General features: G+C 45.9%; 1 protein-coding gene across 1 annotated transcript in view; it reads left to right on the top strand.

Annotated features, from left to right (window-relative positions):
- Positions 1 to 26,102, top strand: part of rbfox3a (RNA binding fox-1 homolog 3a) — a gene marked incomplete at its 3' end in the record, with an annotated part of 422,340 nt that overhangs the window by 336,133 nt on the left and 60,105 nt on the right. The window contains exon 4 of the mRNA XM_083634515.1: positions 9,463 to 9,609. Within this exon, the coding sequence (XP_083490641.1) occupies positions 9,463 to 9,609 (147 nt within the window). The remainder of the gene's footprint in view (positions 1 to 9,462; positions 9,610 to 26,102) is intronic.

Here is a 26,102-nt window from a genome sequence, read left to right as displayed (position 1 = left end):
GAACAAACTAGCAGGTGGAATCTGCTGCCTCTCTCTTTTTTTAATCAAGCAGCCGTTTTGCCAGAAATCTGGGTGTAAGTCCCCCTTTAATTACACACGGTCCCCATATAATACTGCTGCTGTGAGTTGCACTATTCCCTCTGTCTTCTTCCATTTCCCCCTCAGGATTTTTGCCTTGACTGCATGGAGGCCATGTTTCCATATTTACACTTTTAAAACTCCCAACATCTGTCTGCTTCATCCCCAGATGTATGCACATGTTCTACACACATATCATATCATGGAAATCAAGTCCTGTGTGTGTGTGTGTGTGTGTGTGTGTGTGTGTGTGTGTGTGTGTGTGTGTGTGTGTGTGTGTGTGTGTGTGTCAGACTAATCCCTGTTGAGAGAGGGCTGTGTAGCCATCTAATCGCGTGTAATCTACCTGTCTGGCGGTGCTCCCATCTGATAGCTTCTATTATAGGCCTGGGGAGGTAGGCCACAGGGGCACTTGCTGAGCTCAGCAACTCTCTCTCTCTCTTTCTCTCTCTCTCTCTCTCTCTCTCTCTCCCTCTCTATCTCTCTCTCTCTCCCCCCCCACACACACACACACACATACACACACACACACACACACACACACACACACACACACACACACACTAGGGCTGTCAATCTCCCTCTATAATCAAATTCGAATTTCAGTGCTTTATACATTTTAATATTCGAATTATATTCGAATATTTTAATTAATTTTTAATTGAATTTAAAAAAAAGATTTTTTTTTTTTTTTTTTTGTCTGAGTGAATTGTTGTCTTCTCTTATGTTGTGTTCTGATTCTAAATATAGCTGAATCTTTGGGTTTGACCAAGTAAAACTTTTTCTAAGCATTTTACCAAATGTAGATGGAAAAGTGAATGGTGGATGAATATTCAAAATAATATTAGGCTTATCACAAATAGTCCAGCAATGATGTTTATTTAAGAAAACATGTTCCTTGTACAATGTACATACATTCATTGCATTAGAAAATAGGTCAGATAACCAGAGCTTAGTTAATATTCATCAGTGATGTATTGGTGCTGTCTGAAATGCTAAAATAAAATAATTGATAATAAAAAAAGACACAGCCTTTGTTTGAGCTCCTTATCAATAAACAAATAAGTAAACTTTGCCAAAACAACAATGAGCCATGAACAACAAAAAAATCAGTCACGTATTGCACTTAAGAGCTATAGGTTTACATTCAGTATAGCAGCTTCAACAGTCAACTTCAGTTAACAATGAATGAACATACATTTTAAGAGCTACAGGTAGGTTTACATCAGTATAGCAGCTTCAACAGTCAACTTCAGTTAACACTCTTTTCTTCAAGTATGTTGTCAGAACTTGTCACTGTTCTAGTGTTCTAAAAAAAAAAAAAAAAAAAAAAAAAAAATATTCGTTTTTAAAAAATAATAATAATCGAATTTCGTTCATAATTATTAAATTCGAATAATATTCGAATATCAAAATTCGTTTCAACAGCCCTAACACACACACACACACACACACACACACACACACACACACACACGGAAATAACACATCTCTGGGATCTATCTGGGTTTTGTGACCAGGTAGAAGTGTTGTGAAGGGGTTGGAGCTGCTGTGTGTTTGTGTGTTTGTGTGTTTGTGTGTTGTGTGTGTGTGTGTGTGTGTGTGTGTGTGTGTGTGTGTGTGTGTGTGTGTGTGTGTGTGCGTGCGTGTGCGCGCGCGCGTTACTGCTCGTATAGCTATCTTAGTGAGGACCACGTAACTGCCAACAATAGTCTGTAAAAAAAGTCACACCCAGGTGATGAAGTAGGCGGTGCACTTTTGTGCATGTCTGACCCCTGTGCGTGCGTCCGTGCGTGTGTGTGTGTATGTGTGTGTGTGTGTGTGTGTGTGTGTGTGTGTGTGTGTGTGTGTGTGTGTGTGTGTGTGTGTGTGTGTGCGTGCGTGCGTGCGTACGTGCATTTACCAGCTTGTGCGTGTTTCGAGCTGCTCTCTCCATAGCGTGCCAAAGTCTCGCCAATGAGGAAATGAATTCACCATTAATTTCCGGACGTATCTTAAACTGTGCGTGTGTGCGCACATGTGTGCGTCAGGTGAATGTGTGCGTGTGTGCGTCAGGTGAGTGTGTGCGTGTGTGCGTCAGGTGAGTGTGTGCGTGTGTGCGTGCATGGATTACCGACTAAACGCTATCGTCCACCTCAAGACGAGACATTTGACTCTCTCTCTGCCTGCCCTGTGCTTCAGCTGTCTGTCTGTGTCTGCACTAACCTCACGTCCATTACTGACAGGGCATGATCATCCGGTCTAAGACCCGCCCCCCAGTGGTGTTTCTGCTTTATGTGCCGCAGCTAGATACTCACGTCGCCCGTGTTTTCTGAGTGGAACGCAAAGTTGTCTTCTGGAGAACAGCAGCACTTTGGTTCCCCGCCGTTTCCCACCGCCGGATGATCACGGTACAACGCTTTTGGTCCCAGGTTAGTCTGTGCACAGTGTGCAGACTGGGGAGCTGGGGGTGGGGCCACACCCCCTTCCTTGTAGCCTCGAGCCACTGTCCCCCAAATCTCAGGGCAAACATAGAGGTGCACACATCTCGCCATAAACACACAAAGTCACTTATAGAAGCGGCTGCACCGCTTAAAAATAAGGAGATTTCCTGGGGTATCGACAAATGTATTGTACCAGTCAATGGTTAGAATTGGATTTAGTTTAGGATTTAGTTGTGATGGTTAGGGTTAGGGTTACGCATTTAGTTGTGATGGTTAGGGTTAGGGTCTAGGGAATGCATTATGTCCTGATTGTCCAATGAACGTCATTATTAAGATAGCTATACTGGCTTGTGTGAGTGCGTGCGTGCGTGCTTGCGTGCGTACGTGTTCCCGTGCACGCGCGTGTGTGCGTGCGTGTGTGCGTGCGTGTGTGTGTGTGTGTGTGTGTGCGCGTGCGTGCGTGTGTGTGTGTGTGTTTAACCAACATAAGGGAAGCTTGCTGGCTCCGATTAGCTATTTACACACACACACACTCATACATATGCACAGTCCCGGTGTTTCCCTGGTGACAGTGGAGGAAGCTCGGGCTGCGTGTGTATGATAATGTTCATGTAATTATTTCCTTTTCCTGCCTGGCTGCTCACACGGCGTGGCTGGGGGGAGGCATGGCGAGCGCTGAGAAAGAAAGAGACGGAGAGAAAGAGTTTAGCTCTTTGACCGTGGCGGGGGAAGGCTTACCGCCGCAAAGCCGCTCCATCCCGTACAGTGCTAAGCCTAATGAAAGCAGTGCAGCTAGCTCCCAGGCCCCACGGAAGCCTCGTGTCTGCAGTTGTACAGGGATTAAAGAAGCAGAAAGCATAGGGGCGGATTTGTGACGCATATTTTCAACAGGTGTGATTTATCATACGGCATATTGGAGGTCCTCAGCACTTGGGAAACAGTGGGGGTCAGGGCTGCCATGTATCTTAGCCGGGCCCGGCAGGAGGAGCCTCGCTCTTCAGGAAAGCAGGTTTCTTTCTGCGCGAACATTACCACTTTTGTCCACAAGGGCCGCAACAATCAACACAAAGTGAAAGCAACAATGTTGGTGGTAATTGTTTGGTACAGCATGGTAGCTCAGTTCCAGTGTGAAAAGAAAGACAAAACAGACATGCAAGAGAGGTACAGACAGACAGGGCGGCGAGCAGGCGGAGTTGAGTGTTCTGACTGCTGTTGGAAAGAAGCTGTCCAGAGGGGAGAAGCTGGAAGAGGTGGAGGACTGGATGGGAGGGGGTCACTGGTTATTTTAGCTGCCTGGTTGGAGGTGCGTTTTGTGAATAGTGAGTTGACTGGGGGGAGGTCACACCCGATGATGTTGGAGGCTTTGGTGACGATCCGGTCCAGTTTCGGTTCTGGTCCAGACCTCCCATACCAGACAGTGAGAGACGATGTCAGGATGCTCTCTATGATGGCTTTGTAGAAGTGGACCAGCAGCTGTTTTTTGACCTGATACTTTTTCAGTTGCCTGAGGAAGGTCTTTGCTGGGCCTTTTTGATGATATGGGTGGTATTGATATTCCATTTGAGAGTGTTGCTGATATAGGTAGCGAGGAACAACTTGAGGAACGTGAGGGTTATGGGTTGGTCAGAGATGTAAACCGGGACTTTGGTGTTTGCTCTCCTCCTGAAGTCGACCTCTTGGCGGTAGTGGGTCTCGTCATTGTCCAATGATAGTGGTGTCGTCCGCTTACTTGAATATTGTAACTGAGCTGTGATGAGATTATAAGCTCCTTTGTGTAGATGGAGAAGAGCAGAGAGCAGAGCACCCAGCCTTGTGGAGCGCCGGTGCTGACGGTCAGAGGGCGTGATGTAGTGTTGTTAACCTTGACAGATTGGGTTCTAGCAGTTTGTTCAGGTTAATTGAGCTGACTCTTCTCAAGCTACAACTCAGAGTATTTTAGAGGAGAGAATATAAGGGTGTCACAGTATAACCTATTTGGAAACAAATCCACCATAACACACTATTCATAATATTACAAGTATTTTTCTTTTTCTAGCCTGGTTAGTATTTGCGCACAAATACTTTTACTTTTTACTTTTACTTTTCCTGCGCTCGCTCCTGAGCTTCGCAAACTTCCATTCCTAGCCAAATGATTAAAAAAAGAAGAAGAAAAGTACTTGTTTCAGTCACTTTGCTAGTCACTCTGGCCCTCTAGTGGGGAATCCTTCTTTACCTGCTCCTACACAAAATAACTTTTTTAATTACTCCATACCTCTGCTCCATTGCTCCTCGTCTTGCCGCTCTGCTCAGACAGATGTGGTGCGATTAACATGCAATTAACACAAATTAAAAGGCAGAACGGCGCAAAGGCAGCTCTCTCTGCGGAGCGCCACTCGACTTCGGGGCAAGGAAGCCGGCTGAGGAGAGGGTGATGAGGGGAGAGGACAAGTTGACAGAAGAAGGAGATCAGCGGAGGAGAAGAGCTGGGATTGTACCTGCAACAATCACCTGAGATGCACGTCAATGCAGCTGTATCGCTATGAATTATGGGAAGTGTTGGAGACAAAGATCCCAAGCAATTCCAATGGATTGAGATGAGTCTGATTGGCCAGAGATGGGAAAAGTATACACGTTATTTACTTAAGTAGAAGTACAGTCAATTGTGTCAAAACAAAGCCTGGTAAAAGTAGAAGATCTGATTCAACTAGTTTACTCAACTAAAAGTAAAAAAAAAAAAAAAAAAAAGTACAGGTTCTGTATAGTGTAAAAGTAAAAGGTTTTTGTGCAAAGCTAACTGAAACTCATGTCATATTAATATAAATCAAAGACAATTAAACTTAAAAGATCCCCTCCAAACATATTTGAAATGGATAAAGATGATACTTTGATTAATAATGTGGGTGATATGGTTTTTCCACAAAAAAAGGTGTACAGACAGATGAACAAATGTTACATCGTTCTGCGTTAAAACTTAAATAACGAGTTTTGAAAATGTGAGTAGAAAGTACAGATGTGTGTGTTAAAATGTAGGGAGTAAAAGTAAAAAGTTGCCAGAAAAATAAATACTCAGTAAAGTACAGATACAGTACCTGAACATTCTACTCAAGTACAGTAACAAAGTATTTGTACTTAGTTACTTCCCATCCATGACATTTTCATCATGGAAACTTGCACCCTGCATTATCAACACATACAGTATGTTAAATAATCATCAAAATGATGCAAATCAATGATCTTCAAGCACATTTGTTTCTGACCATCACATGTAACATGTAACTTGTATCATGCAGGATGTAACTTGTATCATGCAGCATGTAACTTGTATCATGCAGCATGTAACTTGTATCATGCAGCATGTAACTTGTATCATGCAGCATGTAACGTGTATCATGCAGGATGTAACTTGTATCATGCAGCATGTAACTTGTATCATGCATCATGTAACTTGTATCATGCAGCATGTAACTTGTATCATGCAGCATGTAACGTGTATCATGCAGGATGTAACTTGTATCATGCAGCATGTAACTTGTATCATGCAGCATGTAACTTGTATCATGCAGCATGTAACTTGTATCATGCAGCATGTAACGTGTATCATGCAGGATGTAACTTGTATCATGCAGCATGTAACTTGTATCATGCATCATGTAACTTGTATCATGCAGGATGTAACTTGTATCATGCAGCATGTAACTTGTATCATGCAGCATGTAACTTGTATCATGCAGGATGTAACTTGTATCATGCAGGATGTAACTTGTATCATGCAGCATGTAACTTGTATCATGCAGCATGTAACTTGTATCATGCAGGATGTAACTTGTATCATGCAGCATGTAACTTGTATCATGCATCATGTAACTTGTATCATGCAGCATGTAACTTGTATCATGCAGGATGTAACTTGTATCATGCATCATGTAACTTGTATCATGCAGGATGTAACTTGTATCATGCAGCATGTAACTTGTATCATGCATCATGTAACTTGTATCATGCATCATGTAACGTGTATCATGCAGGATGTAACTTGTATCATGCAGGATGTAACTTGTATCATGCAGGATGTAACTTGTATCATGCAGCATGTAACTTGTATCATGCATGATGTAACTTGTATCATGCAGGATGTAACTTGTATCATGCAGCATGTAACTTGTATCATGCAGCATGTAACTTGTATCATGCAGCATGTAACTTGTATCATGCAGCATGTAACTTGTATCATGCAGCATGTAACTTGTATCATGCAGCATGTAACTTGTATCATGCATCATGTAACTTGTATCATGCAGCATGTAACTTGTATCATGCAGCATGTAACTTGTATCATGCAGCATATTGCTGCTGCTAGCAGCTCTAGCTCATCTGTTCTTATTAGTCTAAGAACTCGTCAGTTCTTATCAATTTATGACAAGGCATGTGAGGCAAGACATGGAATAATAATAATAAATATCTGTAACACAAATGTACTTTTACTTGAGTATTTTAAATGCACAACTTTTGTACTACCGGAGTAAAAACACTTGTACTTGAGTTATTTTTCACTAAAGTAACAATACAGTTGCTTGTACTTGAGTAGGATTTGTCAGTATTCTCTCCACCTCTGCTGTACAGTGTACACCCAGAAATGAGTCTCCAACCTGGGGGGACCGGTTGCACAATTAACCCCCCCCCCCCATGTCTGAACCATCCATCTGACCAGGAACACCCAACCCCCATGGTGGGCGTGTGTTTGTGTGCGTGCGTGTGTGTGTGTGTGTGTGTGCGCGTGCTTGTGTGTGTGTGTGTGCATGTGTGTGTGCATGCGTGCGTCCGTGCGAGCCTGTATGTTTGTGTGTGTGTGTGTGTGTGTGTTTGTGTGTGTGTGTGTGTGTGTGTGTGTGTGTGTGTGTGTGTGTGTGTGTGTGTGTGTGGACAGGAGATGAGGGACTAAGTGCCTGGGTGTGTGTGCTTTATCATAACAGGGTCCCAGAGTCTGCCATTCGCCAGTGATTGATACGACCACTTTGCTGTTAAACACACTCTTGTACACACTTTCTCTCTCTCTCTTTCACACACACACACACACACACACACACACACACACACACACACACACACACACACACACACGCACACACACACCGGCACACACAGGCACGCCCACACACCCACACACACAGCTGATTGCTGCTGCATATCCCATTCAATGGAGCCCTAATTCAGCTTGTGCGCGTGTGTGATGTAATGCCATACACACACACACACACACACACACACACACACACACACACACACACACACACACACACACATATAATATATATATATAGTATATATATATACGGTGTGTGTGTGTGTGTGTGTGTGTGTGTGTGTGTGTGTGTGTTCTTAATGTTTCAGTGGAGGGCTTTAATGTCCGGTGATGGCCTGAGTGCTGTTTCGAGAAGGAGGGGAAAAAAGGGGGGTGGGCGTGGGGCGACACTGAGTCTTTGTCATCTTCAACAATAATTAATAATTTCTCGACATGAAAATGGTCAAATTCAATGACACTGGCAGAAGGAGCAAACTATTGGGACTCAGGGACTTAAAATATATATGAATCTACGTCCCTCCATTTGTCCATTTATTTAAGTTCCACTATCTCTCATACACTCTTTACTTCCCTCCGCCTCCCCCCCCCCACCCGCCCCTCTGTAATTCACTCCCACTTTCCTCCCACTCTCTGCTCCCTCTCCAAGGCCTATTAGATTGTATGCTCCGGTCTAGACATGTCGTACGTTGTTAAATATTTTTCTTATTCCTCTCAGACAGCTTTTCTCCATAATACAAAAAGACCTGGGACACTGAAAGCGACACAGGGAGATAAGGAAGACCTGGACACTGAAAGCGACACAGGGAGATAAGGAGTGGAGTTTTGATCCCTCCCCCTTCATTTCTCTCCTTCTCGTTCCATCACTTTTCCACTTTATGAATAGTTATCAGCTTGTTCTGCCCAGAATAATATAGAAGAGAGAGTGGTGCCAACGGAAGTCCAAAATGCATGGCTCACATAGCTATATCGTGTGTGCGGGGGAATTTGAACACATTAAATAAAGCTGATAATATACAATTTTATTATTTAAACGTCTTACTCATCACAAACGGTCCATTCTGCTGCAACTCAACAGCGATGCTTAATCCAGAACCTTAGTTCCGGGAACTATTGCGAGGTAGGAGGGGTGGGGGTGGGGAGTGCATTGGAGTGAATGGAGATGACGCAACTCTTGTATCTCAATGGCTCTGGTTGTGTCCATCCCTCTCTATGGTGCAGCCGCTGTGTCTTCATTGCGCTCCAGCTTTCTGTGCTTTGCCCAACAATCTTGTCTTTCTCTCTTTGACTTTTTTAATACTCTCTATCCAGAGGTGGCAACTCAAGTCACATGACTTGGACTCGAGTCACAATTTAAATTGCTTGAGAGTTGACGATGCATGAAGAGAAGACTTGAGACTTGACTTGGTTCTGGCCACTTAGGACTTTGACTTGTACTTTGATGACTTGAAAAGGTTTTTAACGTCTTGACTTGAGATCTTGTGTTTGTCTAAATGAGATTGAAAGTGAGGAGATTTGTTCCTGTGTAAACGTTTTCTGAATTTGCATGGAGCAACTGATTGAAGTTGAAACTGATTAGAAAAATCAAACTCATGAAGTTTGTATCCTATTAAAAGCATATTGCATTGAAAAGTCCTAGATATTTAGTTAAAATATTAAATAGATTTTTAAATGATACTGGACTCTGGATTTGATCTGACTTGAGTTAGTAATCTACATAGACTTGAAACTGAGTTGGGACTCAAGCATGACACTGAGTTGGGACTTGTGCAGAGTTGACTTGACCACGTTTCTGCCTCTGTGTGCTTTCAGGGACTGTTTGTTTTTGCTCGGTAGGAACAATCCGTTGCATGCGTATGTGTTTAGGTAGGAACTAATCCGTTGCATGTGTGTGTTTCTGTCCAGCAGGCAGAGGAGGTTGCGCAGACAGAAGGGTCCCAGCAGCTTCACCTGCAGCCCAGCGACTCGTCAGAGAAGCAGCAGCCTAAGAGGTTACACGTTTCCAACATCCCCTTCCGCTTCCGAGACCCCGACCTGCGGCAAATGTTCGGGGTGAGAGCAAAACTGCACACACACGCGTGCACACACACACACACACACACACACACACACACACACACACACACACACACACACACACACACACACACACACACACACAGTGCAAACAATTCTGGGGACTCCCTGATAGGAACCAGAGATAGTTAATTCAGAGCGAGACGGCTCAACTCCAATCCAATTCCTATCTTGTTACATGGGTTTCTCTGCCACACCTCCGTAGGAGACTAGCTGCAGGTCCTGAGTGTATCATCACGTGAACGTGAACAGAGATTATGACTGATTCTTTCACTCCATAATCACCAAAGCAATTATAGGACCCAGTTTTCACAAGCCACATATCTTCTGAGCATTCTGATACTAAAATACTATAATTTTTCAGGAGTAAATTAATTTTGTTTGAGTCTTTGACACCCGTCTCTGTCTCAGCAACACATCCTCGTGAGATTTGGCAACATAGCTAACGTCAGCAGGTAGCAATTAGCTAAAGCTACATGTGAAGTTCGCAGATGTAGTAGCTACATCTGTGGTTGTAAAAAAAAAGAATTCAGCGGATATCTTAGTTACAAGAATATTGAGCTAAGAAGGCAGTTTTGTGTTTATACGTAGGTGTGCAGTTTTGTGTTTATATGTGTGGTATTGATGGAGTTTTGAGAGCTGACCATCTCTCAAGTTGGCTTGCTAGGTCAGGGGCGGGCACGGGAGAGGTGACCATGCCCATTTACATTATTATTATTACCATTGGTGCTGCCTGTATGGAGTCAACTTGCTTGTGTCTTAATGGAGAACTTCCCCGGAAAAACAATGCTGATTTATTTTCCACATCTCACACATACAGTATCCGAAAACTGTGAACATTTTTGCAGGCATTCATTTAGTTTGACAGTTACTGAGAGTTGATTTGAGTTAAGTTGTGGACCAGTGATCATTTTGGCAGAACAAAGAAAACGACTGAGGTTTCAGCCTCTTTACTGTCTTAACACCATTTTAACAAATATATGTGCACAGTGTCTGAATTCAGCTTGGCCATGTTGAGCAAAACAGCCAATTACTGGAAGTAGACAGGAAAGGTAATGTTGATGTAAACACACACACACAGACACACACACACACACACACACACACACACACACACACACACACACACACACACACACACGTCACACACACACACACACACACACACACACACACACACACACACACACACACACACACACACACACGTCACACACACACACACACACACACACACACACACGCAGTGACACACACACACACACACACACACACACACACACACACACACACACACACACACACACACACACACAGATGAGAGCCTATACACAAGTGTTTGTTTAATCAGCGAGTCTCTTTTATCTTGTGTTACATCATGTGGCTCTCCGGGCCATCCTGTACCCATTAAAGATGGATGTTCCAGTCGCACCTTTTTATATAAAGCTGTAAATAATTCACACCTTTACCTCTCCGTGCCCCCTAACCCAAATTAGATGGGGCTTATTAATGTTTCATCTGCCGTGCCTGTCCTTAACTGGTCCTTGGAGAGATGGGGTGCTGGCTACCCATATTCCACTTCTCTCCGCAGTGTACAAGAAATATACAGTGGACGCAGTGGAACAGAAAATATACAATGCTGTAATTCTTTGATTTGCAATCCCTCTGAACACAGAAGCCCACTTGCTTTAAGATGACAAGCCATCTATCTAGCTCTCTGCATAACAGCGCTTTCAGGTGACTTAACGCACCGTCAGGCAGCCATATTGAGGTCGGCGGCTGAGAGAACAGGCTGAGAACAGCTGATGGCATTTCAAAATGTACAATTTGGCATTCCCAACGGAATCCAACAGACATGGTGATTTTGAAGTGGATTCACCACTGACACATCATGATGTGAGCTTGCTGGCTAGTAGTCTGGTCAGCTAAGCGATCGGATTTAAAGTGTAACTTACCCCCAAAACACTTTTTTTCAGCTTTTAACCAATATGACTTTGGGGGTGGTGTGTGAAGAATTCTGGTCAAAATTTCCACATTTGAGACCAAACTGTTACCATTGTACCATTTGTATCATTTTCAGCAGCATAAGTTCCCTCTATGGGTTGAACACTGCTTTTTTTTGTGCCCTAAAATGAATGGGATATTTGGTACATCCTGACGTCACGGTGGGTTTAGCACGCGCCCCACTCATGTGATCCCCCCCCATTGATTATTACTGTAGTTCACGCGGCGCGAGCCCTTTAAGAGCAATGCATCCATGGGTAATGCCTATTGTGGCTAATGTTAGCCACTAGTTAGTTATGTTACATGGCAGTAAAACGCCACTAAATGACCAAATTGATAGAACTTTTAACCATTTCGAGTAACACTGTTTCCATACGGATCACCAGCGTTAGTTTGTTGTTTATAACGTGGCTATATTCATAACGTTTTATATCTCGGATGCGTTATTTCGAATTCCACATAGGTTACGCCAAACCCCACATAGGTTACGCCTCGAATCCCACATAGGTTACGCTAAAACCCACATAGGTTACGCCTCGAATCCCACATAGGTTACGCTAAAACCACCACCGCAAAGCGTGTGGGTTTCAGGACGAAACAGTCTCGAGCCACTATCGTCATCTTTAGAGCACAATATTCCTGGAATGCAAGTTTAACTAAACAGTTACATGTCCTCTGCATTCTACATCAAATTAAGATATTACGGGTTGTTTTATTTTGTATGTTACATACTTATTGGCCAAGATATGTTACTTTATGGGGGAGGAATTCTCCCAGGTAAGGAGGGGAGTGTGGGGGTTTTCGGATCGAGTGGAGAGCCGTTTTGCAGGAAGATCGAGTGGAGAGCCATTTTTCAGGAAGATCGAGTGGAGAGCCGTTTTGCAGGAAGTCTGGCGGGGTAAGTCCCGCTTTAAAGACGAGCTGAACCCCAATTTTTTTGTGTGATTTTAGTTCACATCCCTAGGTATTCAGTGCACCTGTTTAACCATGTATGGCAAAAATATAATTCCTTTAGTTTTTCACACTTTTTCACATGAAAAGTTAATTTTTCAGGATTTCATTCATAACTGTAATCTACAGTATGGTGACGTAACAAAGAACTATCAAATTTCTACCCCATTTCAACCAATAATATCACAACATGACAGCTGTCAATCAATCGTCTGTATATGATATATACTTTGGGTACATGCCCAGGTAAAACCATTTTCTATAGCTGTCAATCAATCTTCAGTGCAAGAAGAAAATACTGAGCAGGGAAAATGGCTGCCTAGTGCCATGAATGTTAATATATTTGGCCAATAAGTATGTAACATACAAATAAAACACAGTAATGTATTCATTTAATGTAGAATGCAAAGACATGTAACTGGCTCGTTAAACTCGCATTCCAAGAACAACGTTAACGTCCGCGGGTCTTACCCCGGCCCCTCGGACATTTCAAGCCGGCAGGCGGCACATTTGCCTGGGCTTTGAAACAGCACTAGGTGCAGAGGCAGCCGGTTCCTCGGTTCTCTGCGAATCCCACTCGCGTAGCGCCAGAACATGCTGAATCTCACTGGATTTGGAGGCAGAACACCCCATACAAGCGCCAGGATTGGCCAACGCCAACTTCAGTCCACAGAACTGTCAAATGAAATCATCCACACGAGCCACAGGAGAAGAAACAGCATCCTTATATTTTCTCTGATCCTGAAGAGCGTGCTGAGAAATGGAGACGGACCGAGGAGCGTAAACAGAGGAAGAAAGAAAACAATGCAGCCAATGAGAGAGCTAGGCAGACTTACGGCGGGTTCACACACACGCCTAGAGCGACGCTTTAAGCAACGCCTAAGCAACGCATAAAATTTAGGCGTCCTTGTTAACAGAAGAGAGCGTTCACACATACCGCTGCCACGCTGCGCTGAAGCCACGCTCGCGCTGCGCCTACGCTGCGCTGCATTTATCGTTTAGGCGTCTGTTCTATTTTTCAGCGTCTAGGCGTGCTGAACTGTCAAGCTGGCTGTTGTTTCTGACGGACTTGGGCCATATTTTCTACCGAGTTTGCCCAAAAGGGAGGGTGGAGCGCGAATTAACGAGTGCATAGTAGGAGAGCTGTCCTTCATGTGTTCCTCTATTAACGTCTTTTCTGTCAGATGTATATATACCCCCCCTGTCTCAATGCATGTATCACTCATGGTGTTGATGACTCATAGTCACATGATTACCCGAGGGAAAATAACAATTACAGCCGGCCAGGAAATAGACAGACATCGTCACTTGCACATTGCAATAAAAAAGAGGACTCACCCATGCTATAAATCAGATCTGAAAAGTGTAAAAAACCGCTGCTCATGTGATCAGCGTAGCGCAGAGCGGGGCTTCAGTGTGGCGTCCTGTGTGAACGCAAATAGGCGCCTAGCATGCATGAAGCGATGCCTATATGCGTAGGCGTAGCTTAAAGCGTAGCTTTAAGCGTCGCTCTAGGCGTATGTGTAAACCCGCCGTTAGGCTGAGCGCTTGTTAACGGAGGCTCAGCGTGAGGAGCTGCAGCGCCCCCAGAGTGACGTGGTGGTTCTAAGGGTGCTTTCACACTGACGCCCAGGTACCGTTCCCGAGCACACTTGTCCCCAAATTGACCCCATGTTTCGGAATGTTTGATGAGTGTGACCGTTGCGTTCCGTTCCGTTACAACAGGGAACTGTGACAGGATCTATAGGTTTTTTGATAGGTTTTTTGTGTCTTTTCTCTTTTTCTAAGCGGGTATATTACGGTTCACCCCTCTCATCATGTATGATAGACATTATTTTCATGACTTTTCTCTTCTGGCTGTCATTGAAAGGGGTGTGTTAGCTGAGGCGAGTGATGTCACACAGGAAGTGTATTTCAGTGACCCCCCCGGAAGCAGTGTTCGCTCTCTCTCCAGCTGGTGTTTTCACCTCTTCCCTAAAGCTTGCTATCAAATTTGGCCCCAGTAATGGCGAATCGATGAAGCGAGCATGTTTTTCATTGGTTTGCTAATTAGCCCACTGGCTAGTTAGCTACTGTAGCTATCAAAGCCAAAAACCAACTGTAAACTCATCATGATGTTAAAACAGTTAGTTACCATTTGTTGAATGGTTATAGTTGTATTTGATGGTAGAGGTTCTGCTTATTTTGTCAGTAAGCAACATGCTAAACAGTGTGTTTGACAGTGTTTTGGACTGTTCACTTTTACTGTATTGACCAACAGCAACACCATCACTGTCTTTTCAAGTATCTATACTTTTAGCCTATAGTTGTTATATTTAGACATTTGCATACAACCAATTGTCCTCCATGACAGCACCAGCCCTGGTCGATAGGAGACTGGTGACACATGTGCGAAGGCCCATATCTTTTCCTTAGTGCCTGGCTGCACTCTTCCTTCATATGGAATGTTTAGATGGCGCTTCTGAAACGTAGGAGCCCATTTAAACAACAAAGTCGAGTATATCCTCAGCGGGCTGTCCGACTACATCGCAGCATGGAGTCGTCCTCTCCACTCCACGAGTGGAGCTGTGCATGATTACCAAACTAAGAGCCAATGAGAAGAGGAGAGAGAGCATGAGAGAGGGAGAGGGAGAGAGCGAGAGATAGAGAGAGCATGAGAGAGATAATGAGAGAGAGAGAGAGAGAGAGGGGCCAACATGTGTACTGTATGCTAACAGAGGAGTGAATCACTGACAGCCTATCCCCATGGCTTTGAATACACATATCACTGGAAATCAAGTCCTGCGTGTGTGTGTGTGTGTGTGTGTGTGTGTGTGTGTGTGTGTGTGTGTGTGTGTGTGTGTGTGTGTGTGTGTGTGTGCGTGCGTGCGTGCGTGCGTGTGTGCGCGTGCATGTGTGCGTGTGCATGCCCTAGCTTGTTCAGATACAGCCAGGGCATAGCTGCTAGAATGTTTACTGATGGCAAAGTGTACACACACACACACGCACACACGCACACACACACACACACACACACACACACACACACACACACACACACACACACACACACACACACTGACACAAACACTGACACAAACCCGGCACTAACATAATAGGAGGCTGGAGATTTATCCCCCAAATGGAGTGGAACATCTGGCTCCCTCCGGCGCTTTAATTTGTTCCATGGAAGAGAGGAAGCCGGTCCGCTCACCTTCCCCAGCCTCGGAGCTCTTGATGTGGGGAGAGGACATGGAGCCGGTCCGCTCGCCTTCCCCAGCCTCAGAGCTCTTGATGTGGGGAGAGGACATGGAGCCGGTCCGCTCGCCTTCCCCAGCCTCAGAGCTCTTGATGTGGGGAGAGGACATGGAGCCGGTCCACTCGCCTTCCCAGCCTCGGAGCTCTTGGTGTGGGGAGAGGACAGTGGATGGAAGGGTCCTGTCAGTGGAGACACAATTAATGAGATTCCTCAGCATGGTTAAAAGGGAGTTTATCCTCATTAGGTGTGGGTAGGGTGACAGCTCCAGTTAGGGGGTGTCAGGTAGGTGCATGTATAGTGTGTGTGTTTGCGTGTTTGTGTGTGTGCGCGTGTGTGTGCGCGCGCGCGTGTGTGTGTGTGTGTGTGTGTGTGTGTGTGTGTGTGTGTGTGTGTGTGTGTGTGTGTGTGTGTGTGTGTGCGCGTGCGTGCGTGTGCGTGCACGGGCATGAGTGTGTGTGTGTGTGAGTCCCGGCGAAGGACCGGGACTCTCGACTCTTATCTCTTCCAACAATCTCCAGTCACTTAGCGAGGTCTCCGAGGCGCCGAGCATTGCACCACAATTAAGCGGTGACATGGCGGTATAGCAGAAGAGCTAGCAGAGGATGGGAGAAGGAAGAGAGAGGAGCAGAGGGGAGAGGAGGAGGAGTGGAGGGAGAGGAGGAGGAGCGGAGGGGAGAGGAGGAGGAGTGGAGGGAGAGGAGGAGGAGCGGAGGGGAGAGGAGGAGGAGTGGAGGGAGAGGAGGAGGAGCAGAGGGGAGAGGAGGAGGAGCGGAGGGGAGAGGAGGAGGAGCGGAGGGAGAGGAGGAGGAGCGGAGGGGAGAGGAGGAGGAGTGGAGGGAGAGGAGGAGGAGCGGAGGGGAGAGGAGGAGGAGTGGAGGGAGAGGAGGAGGAGCGGAGGGGAGAGGAGGAGGAGGAGGAGAGGAGGAGGAGCGGAGGGGAGAGGAGGAGCGGAGGGGAGAGGAGGAGGAGGAGGAGCGGAGGGGAGAGGAGGAGGAGGAGGGGAGGGAAGAAGAGGAGGAGCGGAGGGAGAGGAGGAGGAGTGGAGGGAGAGGAGGAGGAGCGGAGGGGAGAGGAGGAGGAGGAGGGAGAGGAGGAGGAGCGGAGGGGAGAGGAGGAGGAGGAGGAGGGGAGAGGAGGAGGAGGAGGGGAGAGGAGGAGGAGGAGAGGAGGGAAGAAGAGGAGGAGCGGAGAGGAGAATTAGAAGAGACAGACAATCTGGTAGCACTTGCAGCAATCAACGATGCTCAGAGGGCGTCCAACCCTGTTAAGAGCGGGGTCACTGAGACAGAAGAGCCCACTTGCCTCCAGAGAACTGCAGCCCAAGAAAGTTTGTCCATCAAAACAAAGGCGCATTCTGTTCGCTTTCTGCTTTTTTTCCTCAACTTTTTTTTTTGGACTGCCTCGAAGCTATCAATATAGCCCTCGAGGCAGTCCAACAAAAAACAGCTTGGAGGCAGGATCTTCAGGCAGGCAGGCAGGCAGCGCTCCGAGGAAAAGTTTTGAAACTACTGCTGACTTTGCCGGTGACTTGCCATGCTGCTTTGTTGTCACATTCAGCAGAGCGCTGCAGCACTTTGGTCCGTTGTGTTTGGCGCCTTTCTCCTAGGAGGGGATGTGAAAGGCTGTCAAGGCTCAGGCGGAGAGGTGTGACACACACACACACACACACACACACACACACACACACACACACACACACACACACACACACACACACACACACACACTTCTCATCCCCCTCCTGTTAATGGTCTGGCTTTAGAGGATTAATGGCAGTGGCCAGGCCAGTGGCATTGCGCTCCAGATTCCATCTGGACTCAGGCTTCGCCACAATGGGCTCTGGTGGCACTTCTCCTCCATTCACTTTAAATGGGGCTTTGAGCAACTGGCTCAATCTGCCATTACGGCTCCGCTCGACGAGCAGCACAATGCAAACAAAGCCAATAGCCCGGGCATTACAGCAAATGGAATTCTGTGTCATTTCAGCAAAAGCTGTAATAGAAAAGCAATACGAGAGCATTAAACAAAGCCATATAAGGAAGTTCACTCAAAGGTCTATACGGTAACACTCCCTCAAACACCTCCGCCAGTCCAAATCAGGAAACGCGGGACCGAAGTCCTCGCCGCCGCCCACATTGTTATGTACAGCTGCGGCAACGTACACACAGACACCCGAGGAGGGAAGAGTTAGGCCTCGGAAAAGGAATAAAACTGTGGGTTCATTACCCAATCTTATTTGAATTTAATTCATAATTAGAAAAACACATTTGGAGGGAAATTACTAGGCCGGGGAAGTGGGGTTTTAATGGTAGAATGATAATTGGCATTCGCAGCGCCACTTCACTGATTCAATTCTCTCATTCTCAAGACGTGGCTGAAATCTCTAATCTGTGGCACCTCAAATAACTCCCTGGCAGAGAGAGAGAGAGAGAGAGAGAGAGAGAGGGAGAGAGAGAGAGAGGCTGGTCCTTTACCGACACACCTCGGATAAGTGGCATCCCTGCGTAAGGAGGCAATCCAAGTCTGGCCACATATCAGCCTCTGTGTGTTTTTATTTTGGGCCCCTAATTATTTCTGATGCATGGGACCCAAAATGTCTGCCGGTGTATCTCAGCTGGGCCTCAGTCACAGAAGGACCCCGTTCCGTTAGCCCCACACAGAGTGAAACTTGACAAGCTGATATGCAGGGCTGCTACTGTCCCCAGAGAACTTGGCTATGTTTAATTAATAAGCAGGCACTTAGTGAGCCAGCCGCAAGAGGGTCCTTACTGTCACACTCCCAGAGGTAGGGGTCCTAAATGAGTCATTAGACACTCGCACACATGCACGTGCACTCTCTGTCTCACACACACATGCACACTTATGGCCTACCTCAGCTGTGTGTGTGTGTGTGTGTGTGTGTGTGTGTGTGTGTGTGTGTGTGTGTGTGTGTGTGTGTGTGTGTGTGTGTGTGTGTGTGTGTGTGCGTGCGTGCGTGCGTGCGTGCGTGCGTGTGTTTGCGGTGAGCGCCGGGGGTTGGGTTCTGTGCTAATGGAGTTTTAATGACACCTACTCCTGCCTAATCACCTGTTCTGGAGGCTTCCAGCGTTCCAGGTAGCCCAGCGTTCCCAGCAAGGGAATTCTTTTAATGTCTCTTGTTCACGGCTACACTCTCATTTGCCTTCCCAATTATTCCATAAGGCTCCATTCTAGCCGGCTTCGCCTCTGAGGAGGCCAGGTGTAATTATGATGCAAAAATCTGGTAATTTACATCAACATATCAGTGTAGAGATGGAGCCATTTTACACCGAGTGGGTGGTTAAAAAGCCTGCCTTGTCGTGGCGGTGTCTCCGCTGTTTGTGTTGATGAAGGCGATTAAGGTGTTTGTAGAAGAGAAGAGAAAGAGAGTGATCGGAGTTAAAGGTCTGTTTAGCATTAAAGGGATATACCACTTTTTTGGAAGTTTAGCTCATTTGCCACATCCCCCCCACATAACCAAGATACACCATGGCTTACCGGCACTGTCCGCTCAGTTTACAGTGAGCTACAGTCGTGTTAGTAATTATCGCCATAGAATGGAGGCTAATGGTACAGCTATTAAAAATCTGCCAAAACACACATCTCACTGCGCCAAAATACATGGTGTGCTTCGGGTACTCACCACACGATTAAATATTAATCCAAAATGCACATAATTGGTCTTTTTGGAACAAAAAGAGGTAGCCGGCACTACTTTCCAAACATGGCCACTGACCTCTTTTCCTTCCAAAAAGACAGATTATGTGCATTTTGGATTAACATTTCATCGTGTGGTGAGTACCCGAAGCACAACATGTATTTTGGCGTCGTGAGATGTGTGTTTTGGCAGATTTTTAATAGCTGTACCATTAGCCTCCATTCTATGGCGATAATTACTAACTTCACGACTGTAGCTCACTGTAAACTGCGCGGACAGTGCCGGTAAGGCATGGTGTATCTTGGTTATGTTGGGGGGATGTGGCAAATGAGCTAAACTTCCAAAAAAGTGGTGTATCCCTTTAAGTCGAGGCACCACAGCCAGGTGGAAATGTTGATTTAGCCTGAATTTTGTAAGAACAATATTTGTTGCTTACGGTAGTAAGATAAAACAATCGTCAAATTGACTAGAAATCTATATCTATATTTAATAGCAGCTAACAGGTACACCATGCTCAAAATTAGCTTAAAAAATGCTTTAACAGACATCTAACAGATGGAAGCTGGCAGCTTGGTCCCTGAACGGGAATGCTTGCTAGCTCAAGGGCTGCCCTTAAACGTAGTACGCACTGTACTATACAGAGTGAGAGCTCTCTACACTCGCTCTCACTCTGAAGTGGCGAACTTCAGCAACCTGGGTGTGATGTGTTTCCCTTCTACACAGCTGTGCTACAGACAATAAGCTTCTACACAGCTGTGCTACAGACAATAAGCTTCTACACAGCTGTGCTACAGACAATAAGCTTGTACACAGCTGTGCTACAGACAATAAGCTTCTACACAGCTGTGCTACAGACAATAAGCTTCTACACAGCTGTGCTACAGACAATAAGCTTCTACACAGCTGTGCTACAGACAATAAGCTTCTACACAGCTGTGCTACAGACAATAAGCTTCTACACAGCTGTGCTACAGACAATAAGCTTCTACACAGCTGTGCTACAGACAATAAGCTTCTACACAGCTGTGCTACAGACAATAAGCTTCTACACAGCTGTGCTACAGACAATAAGCTTCTACACAGCTGTGCTACAGACAATAAGCTTCTACACAGCTGTGCTACAGACAATAAGCGTTGCTCTGACACATGCAGTCGGCGAGGCGGCGCTGCAAGCGGGCAAATGAAATGAGTGTGACTTTGGTTTGTGACGTCACAAGTGCCTCGTTTGGAGGCACTTTTTGCTGTTGTGGCTTTAACTGGGGAGTGGGGACCATCATGTGTTTTGTGACCTGCATGATGTTTATATAGCTCGCCCAGCTTTGGAGGTACAATGAAAACCACTCACAAAATACAAATGTCTTTATACAGGCAAATCCTAATAATCAACCAAACCAGATATTATTGCCCAAAAATAAAGAGGTCAGAGTTCAACAGAAAACGGTTGGTCGGTCGGTCTGTCTGTCTGTCTGTCTGTCTGTCTGTCTGTCTGTCTGTCTGATCTAGTAACCATCAATACAGTTGTGTTTCTGCAGTGTGTGTCTGACTGTGTCATGTCATGTTGTTCATTTGTGTGTGTGTGTGTGTGTGTGTGTGTGTGTGTGTGTGTGTGTGTGTGTGTGTGTGTGTGTGTGTGTGTGTGTGCGCATGCGTGCGCGCATGTGTGTGTTTGGAGGCAGACCCAAACCAGACAGTGATGGAGTTGCAGAGGATGGACTGGATGATGTTGGTGTAGAACTGGATCAGCAGCTCCTGAGGCAGTTTGTACTTCCTGAGCTGGCGTAGAAAGTACATCCTCTGCTGTGCCTTTTTGATGATTGTGAATACATTGGACTCCCACTTTAGATTGGGGATTCTAGGAACTTGTAGGTTTCCACTGTAGACACTCCTGGTTGTTCTGGCCGCAACCGGGGGCCAACCGTTCAACCTCCCGTCTGTATGCAGACTCATCGCCGTCGTGGATGAGGCAGATGACCATCGTGTCATCTGCAAACTTCAGGAGTTTGACAGATGGGTCCCCTGAGGTGCAGTCATTCGTGTAGAGGAGGAAGAACCAGGGTGAGAGCACGCACCCCTGGGGGGGGGCCAGTGCTGATTATTCGGATGCAGGCTGTGATTTTCCGCAGCCTCACCTGCTGTCAGAGCATCATCTGAGCTGTCCTTCAGAAATTCAGTTTGAGTTTCACAGCAGGGGGTCAGATAGCGATTTGGGGGCTGCAGGTGTGTCTGTTCACCGTTTCTCTAAATGACTGTTAGCAATGGCAGTGGTTGGATGTTTTAATTCCTATACTGTAATGCACGTTTAATGAAGAATAATGCATCATATTTTTATTTATTATATTTTGTGAGTCAAATCTGTTAGGCCCAGTGCAGGGACAGTGTGGAGGATGGAGAGATCCAGAAAGACACATATCTGCCCGTCTCCCAGTGCGACTGTCAGCCGGAGCAGGCTGTCTAAATGTGGCTAACGTTATGCCCAGTGCAGGGACAGACAGGAAGATGGAGAGATGCAGAGAAACACATAGCAATGTTTGCAAATAGCGACTTCTGAAATGCATGTTTCAACAATGTGATCCAGTTCTTTGTCACTTTGTAACTTTTATCTGGTAAAACAAATGATTGTGGCTCACCTGGTAGAGTGTGTACCACACAGCCGACCCGGGTTCAAATCCGACCCGTGGCCCTTTGCTGTATCCCCTCTCTCTCTTCCTCTTTCCTGTCATCACTGTCCTAGCCAATAAAGGTGAAAATGCCCCAAAAATAATCTAAAAGATATATAATAATAATAATAATAATAATAATAATAATAATAATAATAATAAAAATAAATAAATGAATACATCTTTCTGGACATCAGACCCAGCGTTGATCTTAATAAACCCCGGAGATATGTGGCCCTATCTTCATTCATTCATTCATTCATTCATTCAGCATACAGTATGTGTGCACCAGAGATGGGGACTTGGACTTGAGACTTGGACTCGAGTTGCACACACAGTAGTCTCGCTGGCCAGCCTCCCCTCCCTACCGTGAGAGTCTTACGCCACGGAAACAGGCAACTGGGATACGCCCTCTCCTGCTCTACAGCTGCTCCCCATTGGAGCGACTGTTTCAGTTGCTGCCGGATGTCCGCTCCCGGCTTATTACAAACTCTGTCATTGGCTCCGACCATGTCAATAAGAGCGGCTTCCGCTCCCTCCTCCCTGTGTGTCGCTGTAAATAGTGCCCTGCCACCTCAGTGAAAACAACAACGCTAACTAGCTAGCAAGCTAACGGCAGAAACCTACACAATAGCTCGCTGAAAACAGCAAGGTGGATTGTTGGAAACTATTTTCCAAGGGCACTGCCGCTAAGCGCCGCCCATCGCAATCCCACTATGGAGACCTGCGGCGTCAGACTCCTCTCCCCCTAGGGAGGGGAGGCTGGCCAGCGAGACTACACACACAGTGACTTGAGACTCACCCTCAAAAGACTTGAGACTCGACTCGGACTCGAGGTTTGGGACTTGTGAACTATCTTTATTTATTTTTATTTTTGGGTGTATTATCATTAAGGAAATGTCTAATAATCATGTCAACTAATCAATGCTGATACTGTATGTTAGGTAAATTAGTTATAATATAATGATAATACAGTATGTGGTTTGAATTCCTTAGTGTTAGCTATGCAGTGTTCTGTACAGTTCATGCAGTTCTGGCAACTCACATCCTGTTACGCGCTGGGCCGCGCGTCTCACTCTCCGTAGCGCCCTGCGGTCCATGGTGGTACAGTTCCCGTACCAGGTGGTGAAGCCGCCAGTCAGCAGGCTTTCAATGGTGCCTCTGTAGAAGTCCGTAAGGATTTCTGGCCTTAGCCCAAATTTCTTCAGGCGCCTGAGTCCGTGTATTCGCTGTTGGGCCTTTTTGACAACAGTGGCGGTGTGGCCGGCCCAAGTCAGGTCCTGGTGGATGTTGACTCCCAGGTACTTGAAGCTGTCCACCCTTTCCACCACTGTGCCGTTGATGGTGATTGGGGGGGGTGTGCCCCCCCCCCCCTCCTGTAGACTACAATGATCTCCTTGGTCTTGGAGACGTTCAGAGAGAGGTGGTTGTCCTGGCACCATTGTTCCAGGGGCCCCACCTCCTCTCTGTAGGCCGTCTCGTCGCCCCCCGAGATCAGCCCCACGACTGCTGTGTCGTCTGCAAACTTCGCGATGGTGTTCGAAGTTTGAGTCGCCACGCAGTCGTGGGTGTAGAGGTCATACCAGAAGGGGCTGGAGACGCACCCCTGGGGCGCTCCTATGCTGATGGTCAGTGGGGAGGAGGTGAGGTTGCCCACCCTCACCACCTGGCGGCGGTCTGTCAGGAAATCCAGGATCCAGTCGCACATTGCTGTGTTTTTATTCCCAGGTCCTTGAGCTTGTGTACCAGCCTGGAGGGTACTATGGTGTTGAATGCTGAGCTGTAGTATATACTATATATCACTATAGTCTGCAGTGACGTCACCTTTTGGTATCCCCTTAGCTCGATTGGAACCTCGATGGAGGTACGGTCAGACAGAACGGCTCGCCTCAGTTCCATACTTGCCCAATAACAATAAAAATAATGAGAATTTAAAAAAACTTAACTTTTCCACTGGTTTCTGAAGAAAATAAACAAAATATGTGTGAACGCATCCGTGCACAAAAAACAAGCCTCATCGCTATTTTACCTCTTGTTTCTTGTTCATCAGCACATTGATCAAGATTATTGAGTTTGTTCTCTGTGTGTGTGTGTGTGTGTGTGTGTGTGTGTGTGTGTGTGTGTGTGTGTGTGTGTGTGTGTGTGTGTGTGTGTGTGTGTGTGTGAGAGTGTGTCCGTGCGTGTGTGTGGTCTGTTGGCCTCACCGCCGGCATCGCTGACAGGGTAATTAGTCCTAATGAAATAATGTGGCCATTGTAGACAACAATTAAAGGTAGCTTTCATCCCACTCATTAGGCTGAGTGGAGGAGCGCTTTCATCCGCCTCTATTCTTAATGACCTGATCTGCAGGACACGCCCGTTGGATTGAATGGCTTCTCTCTCTCTCTCACACACACACACACACACACACACGCACACACACACACGCGCACGCACGCACACGCACACACACACACACGCGCACGCACGCACACACACGCACACGCACACACACACACACACACACACACACACACACACACACACACACACACACACAGGCGGATGAGGCGGATCCATAGTGAGGATGATCCTTGGCTGTTTTTTTTGCGAGGCCATTTAGTCTTGGAGAGGAGATTAAATAGCCACACTGGAAACATGTATCCTTCTTAACAAGTAATTTAACCATAGCCACACTGGAAACATGCATCCTTCTTAACAAGTCATTTAACCATAGCCACACTGGAAACATGCATCCTTCTTAACAAGTCATTTAACCATAGCCACACTGGAAACATGCATCCTTCTTAACAAGTCATTTAACCATAGCCACACTGGAAACATGTATCCTTCTTAACAAGTCATTTAACCATAGCCACACTGGAAACATGCATCCTTCTTAACAAGTCATTTAACCATAGCCACACTGGAAACATGCATCCTTCTTAACAAGTCATTTAACCAAAGCCACACTGAAACTTCTTAACAAGTGATTTAACATAGCCACACTGGAAACATGTATCCTTCTTAACAAGTCATGTAACCATAGCCACACTGGAAACATAATCCTTCTTAACAAGTCATTTAACCTAGCCCTGAGTCTTAGAATGTTATTCTTCTTCAAGAAAAAAAAAATCTGCCAATGAGAAAATATCAATTTAATTATTCAATGCAAATCAGTGGATTTTCCTTAAGTGTCATTATCTTGTACTGCTATTTGACACAAATGACACATTGGAAACACAAAACAACAAAATGGATTTTAAGACATAACAAGACTGTCATTTGCTGATTCACCTCTACTGATACACACACACGCACGCACGCACACACACGCCCCAACCTTCCATGGGCAGGAGAGAGGCAGAACACTGCAGGCGGAGTTAGTTGGGGTAGATGACTTGTTCAGTGGGCCGTGGATGGGGCTCTCACTGGGGCTCCAGACCCAGACAGAGGGAGAGAGAGAGCGCTGCTGATCCATGCTGTCTGCAGCCCTAAGCCCCTACACTATGAACCCATCTTAACAAGTCAAAACTCTGTGAAAAAGCAGCAATGGATTGAGGTTCCACTCGATGCAGTTTCACTGTGTTTTGTTGTATCTTTACAACAAGGCAGATCATTGCTCACCTTGTTTCACGGTGTTTTGTTGTATCTTACAGTCTCAGTTTAGAATCTAAACTGATGCTGACAGAGATTATTGCACTAGTATCAAGAAAATTACACTTGATTCAACAGAATAATTTAAACAATCTGGTTTGCATTGGGAATGGTAAAATTATCTAGATTTTGTCATATTTTGAGACTACTGTATGTGCTCGATTAAATGAGTTGTTAAGATTGACATTTTTTGCTCCTCCTTTGACGCTGTGATTTAAGTGTGTGCATATATTCATCTTATGCACATAAATAGATCATGTGTGGCTTTGCAACATGGATGTGATGTATGCAAAGTATGTATGCATATCATCTGATGTGTGTTTGTGTC

This window comes from Poromitra crassiceps (genome assembly GCF_964638095.1).
Source record: "Poromitra crassiceps genome assembly, chromosome: 4".
NCBI classification, from domain to species: Eukaryota; Metazoa; Chordata; class Actinopteri; order Beryciformes; family Melamphaidae; genus Poromitra; species Poromitra crassiceps.
The sequence above is the reverse complement of the archived record's forward strand: the minus strand, read 5'-3'. Positions and strand labels throughout refer to the sequence as shown.